General features: G+C 63.4%; 1 protein-coding gene across 1 annotated transcript in view; it reads left to right on the top strand.

Annotated features, from left to right (window-relative positions):
• Positions 1-1686, top strand: part of LOC144596124 (tensin-1-like) — a 71284-nt gene extending 69598 nt beyond the window's left edge. Inside the window, 1 exon segment of the mRNA XM_078404302.1 lies at positions 1370-1686. Within this exon segment, the coding sequence (XP_078260428.1) occupies positions 1370-1686 (317 nt within the window).
• Positions 1687-6179: the final 4493 nt, after the last annotated feature.

Genomic DNA, 6179 nt, shown 5'->3' with positions numbered 1-6179 from the left:
ACGTCACCACGTTTTCAAGAGAGAGTTAGATTTAGCTCTTGGGGCTAACGGAATTAGGGGACAAAGCAGGAACGGGGTACTGATTTTAGATGATCAATCACAAGGTCCCACATAGGAGATTAGTGGGCAAAATTAGAGCACATGGTATTGGGGGTAGGGTACTGACATGGATAGAAAATTGGTTGACAGACAGAAAGCAAAGAGTGGGGATAAATGGGTCCCTTTCGGAATGGCAGGCAGTGACCAGTGGGGTACCGCAAGGTTCGGTGCTGGGACCCCAGCTATTTACGATATACATTAATGACTTAGACGAAGGGATTAAAAGTACCATTAGCAAATTTGCAGATGATACTAAGCTGGGGGGTAGTGTGAATTGTGAGGAAGATGCAATAAGGCTGCAGGGTGACTTGGACAGGTTGTGTGAGTGGGCGGATACATGGCAGATGCAGTTTAATGTAGATAAGTGTGAGGTTATTCACTTTGGAAGTAAGAATAGAAAGGCAGATTATTATCTGAATGGTGTCAAGTTAGGAGGAGGGGGAGTTCAACGAGATCTGGGTGTCCTAATGCATCAGTCACTGAAAGGAAGCATGCAGGTACAGCAGGCAGTGAAGAAAGCCAATGGAATGTTGGCCTTCATAACAAGAGGAGTTGAGTATAGGAGCAAAGAGGTCCTTCTACAGTTGTACCGGGCCCTGGTGAGACCGCACCTGGAGTACTGTGTGCAGTTTTGGTCTCCAAATTTGAGGAAGGATATTCTTGCAATTGAGGGTGTGCAGCGTAGGTTTACTAGTTTAATTCCCGGAATGGCGGGACCGTCGTATGTTGAAAGACTGGAGCGACTAGGCTTGTATTCACTGGAATTTAGAAGGATGAGAGGGGATCTCAAGTCAAGTCAAATTTATTTGTCACATACACATACACGATGTGCAGTGAAATGAAAGTGGCAATGCCTGCGGGTTGTGCACAACGTATAAGATTATTAAGGGATTGGACACGTTAGAGGCAGGAACATGTTCCAATGTTGGGGGGGTCAAGAACAAGGGGCCACAGTTTAGGAATAAGGGGTCGGCCATTTAGAACAGTGATGAGGAAAAACCTTTTCAGTCAGAGAGTTGTAAATCTGTGGAATTCTCTGCCTCAGAAGGCAGTGGAGGCCAATTCTTTGAATGCATTCAAGAGAGAGCTAGATAGAGCTCTTAAAGATAGCGTAGTCAGGGGGTATGGGGTGAAGGCAGGAACGGGGTACTGATTGAGAATGATCAACCACAATCGTATTGAATGGCGGTGCTGGCTCGCTGGGCTGAATGGCCTCCTCCTGCTCCTATTTTTCTATGTTTCCATGTGTAATAGTCGTAATCTGGTCCAGGTAGTAATTCTCCTGAGCTTGGGCTTTACCCGTTGACATGCCAGTTGCTGAGAGCTCCTGTAACTCAATCCCACACCCTCGCCGGCCAGGGTACCCACTTCAAACACTCCCCAGGGGGTTCCAAGCGAGCCGCAGGTATTTTTGGGCAACATCTGTTTCGAGTCTATTTTCATTCCTTACTGGAAGGAGGCAATGTGTTCCTGGAACCTCTTGGCCAAGGTTGGCCACACTCAGCCGGAAGGTTTGAGTGGCTGCCAGAGGTCTGCGCTTGTCACAGGATCTGGTTACACGCTTGTGGGAGGGAGGGAGAGGGGTAGTGATGGGGGGGGGGGGGGCAGGGAGGGGGGACTGGGAGGGGAGACTGAGGGAGGGGAGAGTGGGGGAGACTGAGGGAGGGGGTTACTGAGGGAGGGGGGACTGAGGGAGGGGGGTGGAGTGAGAGGGGACTGAGGGAGGGGGGACTGGGGAGGGGGGACTGGGGGAGGGGGGACTGGGGGAGGGGGACTGAGGGAGGGGGACTGAGGGAGGGGGACTGGGGGAGGGGGGACTGAGGGAGGGGGGACTGAGGGAGGGGGGGTGGAGTGAAAGGGGACTGAGGGAGGGGGGACTGGGGAGGGGGACTGGGGAGGGGGGACTGGGGGAGCGGGGACTGGGGGAGGGGGGACTGAGGGAGGGGGGGTGGAGTGAAAGGGGACTGAGGGAGGGGGGACTGGGGGAGGGGGGACTGAGGGAGGGGGGACTGGGGGAGGGGGGACTGGGGGAGGGGGGACTGGGGGAGGGGGACTGGGGGAGGGGGACTGAGGGAGGGGGGACTGGGGGAGGGGGACTGGGGGAGGGGGGACTGGGGGAGGGGGGACTGGGGGAGGGGGGACTGGGGAGGGGGGACTGGGGAGGGGGGACTGAGGGAGGGGGGACTGGGGGGAGGGGGGACTGGGGGAGGGGAACAGGGAGGGGGGACTGGGGAGGGGGGATTGAGGGAGGGGACTGAGGGAGGGGGGACTGGGGGAGGGGGGACTGGGGGAGGGGGGACTGGGGGAGGGGGGACTGGGGGAGGGGGGACTGGGGGAGGGGGGGACTGAGGGAGGGGGGACTGAGGGAGGGGGGACTGGGGGAGGGGGGACTGGGGGAGGGGGGACTGGGGGAGGGGGAACAGGGAGGGGGGACTGGGGGAGGGGTGAGGGGGGACTGGGGGAGGGGGGACTGAGGGAGGGGGGACTGAGGGAGGGGGTACTGAGGGAGGGGGGACTGAGGGAGGGGGGACTGAGGAGGGGGAACTGAGGGAGGGGGACTGGGGGAGGGGGGACTGGGGGAGGGGTGACTGGGGGAGGGGGAACAGGGAGGGGGGACTGAGGGAGGGGGGACTGGGGGAGGGGGGACTGAGGGAGGGGGTACTGAGGGAGGGGGGACTGAGGGAGGGGGACTGAGGGAGGGGGACTGAGGGAGGGGTGACTGGGGGAGGGGTGACTGGGGGAGGGGGGACTGGGGGAGGGGGGACTGGGGGAGGGGGGACTGGGGGAGGGGTGACTGGGGGAGGGGGAACAGGGAGGGGGGACTGGGGGAGGGGGGGACTGGGGGAGGGGGGACTGGGGGAGGGGGAACAGGGGGAGGGGGGACTGGGGGAGGGGGAACAGGGGGAGGGGGGACTGGGGGAGGGGGGACTGGGGGAGGGGGGACTGGGGGAGGGGGACTGGGGAGGGGGGACTGGGGGAGGGGGAACAGGGAGGGGTGACTGCGGGAGGGGTGACTGGGGGAGGGGGGACTGGGGGAGGGGGGACTGGGGGAGGGGGGACTGGGGGAGGGGGAACAGGAAGGGGGACTGAGGGAGGGGGGACTGGGGGAGGGGGGACTGGGGGTGGGGGGACTGGGGGAGGGGGGACTGGGGAGGGGGAAATGGGGGAGGGGGGACTGAGGGAGGGGGGACTGGGGGAGGGGGAACAGGAAGGGGTGACTGGGGGAGGGGGGACTGGGGGAGGGGGGACTGGGGGAGGGGGGACTGGGGGAGGGGGGACTGGGGGAGGGGGACTGGGGGAGGGGTGGCTGGGGGAGGGGGGACTGAGGGAGGGGGACTGGGGGAGGGGGACTGGGGGAGGGGTGACTGGGGGAGGGGGGACTGAGGAGGGGGGACTGAGGGAGGGGGACTGGGGGAGGGGGACTGGGGGAGGGGGGACTGGGGAGGGGGACTGAGGGAGGGGGGCTGGGGGAGGGGGGGACTGGGGGAGGGGTGACTGGGGGAGGGGGGACTGAGGGAGGGGGGACTGAGGAGGGGGAACTGGGGAGAGGGGACTGGGGGAGGGGGACTGAGGGAGGGGGGACTGAGGGAGGGGGACTGCGGGAGGGGGACTGGGGAGGGGGGACTGGGGGAGGGGGACTGAGGGAGGGGGCTGGGGGAGGGGGGACTGGGGGAGGGGGAACAGGGAGGGGTGACTGCGGGAGGGGTGACTGGGGAGGGGGGAATGGGGGAGGGGGACTGAGGGAGGGGGGGACTGGGGGAGGGGGACTGGGGGAGGGGGAACAGGGAGGGGTGACTGGGGGAGGGGGGACTGGGGGAGGGGTGACTGGGGGAGGGGGAACAGGGAGGGGGGACTGGGGGAGGGGGGACTGGGGGAGGGGGGACTGGGGGAGGGGGGACTGGAGAGGAGGAACAGGGAGGGGGGACTGAGGGAGGGGGGACTGGGGGAGGGGGGACTGAGGGAGGGGGGACTGAGGGAGGGGGACTGAGGGAGGGGGACTGAGGGAGGGGGGACTGAGGGAGGGGTGACTGGGGAGGGGGGACTGGGGGAGGGGGACTGGGGGAGGGGGGACTGGGGGAGGGGGACTGGGGGAGGGGGGACTGGGGGAGGGGGAACAGGGAGGGGGGACTGGGGGAGGGGGGACTGGGGGAGGGGGGACTGGGGAGGGGGAACAGGGAGGGGTGACTGCGGGAGGGGTGACTGGGGAGGGGGGAATGGGGGAGGGGGAACAGGAGGGGGGACTGGGGGAGGGGGGACTGGGGGAGGGGAACAGGGAGGGGGGACTGGGGGAGGGGGGACTGGGGGAGGGGGGACTGGGGGAGGGGTGACTGGGGGAGGGGGAACAGGGAGGGGGGACTGGGGGAGGGGGGACTGGGGGAGGGGGGACTGGGGGAGGGGGGACTGGGGGAGGGGGAACAGGGAGGGGGGACTGGGGGAGGGGGGACTGGGGGAGGGGGACTGGGGGAGGGGGGACTGGGGGAGGGGGGACTGGGGGAGGGGTGACTGGGGGAGGGGTGACTGGGGGAGGGGGAACAGGGAGGGGGGGCTGGGGAGGGGGGACTGGGGGAGGGGGGACTGGGGGAGGGGGGACTGGGGGAGGGGGGACTGGGGGAGGGGGGACTGGGGGAGGGGGAACAGGAAGGGGGGACTGAGGGAGGGGGACTGGGGGAGGGGGGACTGGGGGTGGGGGGACTGGGGGAGGGGGGACTGGGGAGGGGGAAATGGGGGAGGGGGGGACTGAGGGAGGGGGGACTGGGGGAGGGGGGACTGGGGGAGGGGGAACAGGAAGGGGTGACTGGGGGAGGGGGGACTGGGGGAGGGGGGACTGGGGGAGGGGGGACTGGGGGAGGGGGGACTGGGGGAGGGGTGACTGGGGGAGGGGGGACTGAGGGAGGGGGGACTGAGGGAGGGGGACTGGGGGAGGGGGACTGGGGGAGGGGTGACTGGGGGAGGGGGGACTGAGGGAGGGGGGACTGAGGGAGGGGGACTGGGGGAGGGGGGACTGGGGGAGGGGTGACTGAGGGAGGGGGGCTGGGGGAGGGGGGACTGGGGGAGGGGTGACTGGGGTAGGTACAGGAGTAGGCCATTCAGCCCTTCGAGCCAGCACCGCCATTCAATGTGATCATGGCTGATCACTCCCAATCAGTACCCCGTTCCTGCCTTCTCCCCATACCCCCTCACTCCGCTATCCTTAAGAGCTCTATCCAGCTCTCTCTTGAAAGCATCCAACGAACTGGCCTCCACTGCCTTCTGAGGCAGAGAATTCCACACCTTCACAACTCTCTGACTGAAAAAGTTCTTCCTCATCTCCGTTCTAAATGGCCGACCCCTTATTCTTAAACTGTGGCCCCTTGTTCTGGACTCCCCCAACATTGGGAACATGTTTCCTGCCTCTAATGTGTCCAATCCCCTAATTATCTTATATGTTTCAATAAGATCCCCCCTCATCCTTCTAAATTCCAGTGTATACAAGCCCAATCGCTCCAGCCTTTCAACATACGACAGTCCCACCATTCCGGGAATTAACCTAGTGAACCTACGCTGCACGCCCTCAATAGCAAGAATATCCTTCCTCAAATTTGGAGACCAAAACTGCACACAGTACTCCAGGTGCGGTCTCACCAGGGCCCGGTACAACTGTAGAAGGACCTCTTTGCTCCTATACTCAACTCCTCTTGTTACGAAGGCCAACATTCCATTGGCTTTCTTCACTGCCTGCTGTACCTGCATGCTTCCTTTCATTGACTGATGCACTAGGACACCCAGATCTCGTTGAACATCCCCTCTTCCTAACTTGACACCATTCAGATAATAATCTGCCTTTCTATTCTTACTTCCAAAGTGAATAACCTCACACTTATCTACATTAAACTGCATCTGCCATGTATCTGCCCACTCACACAACCTGTCCAAGTCACCCTGCAGCCATATTGCATCTTCCTCACAATTCACACTACCCCCCAGCTTAGTATCATCTGCAAATTTGCTAATGGTACTTTTAATCCCTTCATCTAAGTCATTAATGTATATCGTAAATAGCTGGGGTCCCAGCACCGAACCTTGCGGTACCCCACTGGTCA

This window comes from Rhinoraja longicauda, chromosome 8 (genome assembly GCF_053455715.1).
Source record: "Rhinoraja longicauda isolate Sanriku21f chromosome 8, sRhiLon1.1, whole genome shotgun sequence".
NCBI lineage: Eukaryota > Metazoa > Chordata > Chondrichthyes > Rajiformes > Arhynchobatidae > Rhinoraja > Rhinoraja longicauda.
This window is presented reverse-complemented; position numbering and strand designations above follow the sequence as displayed.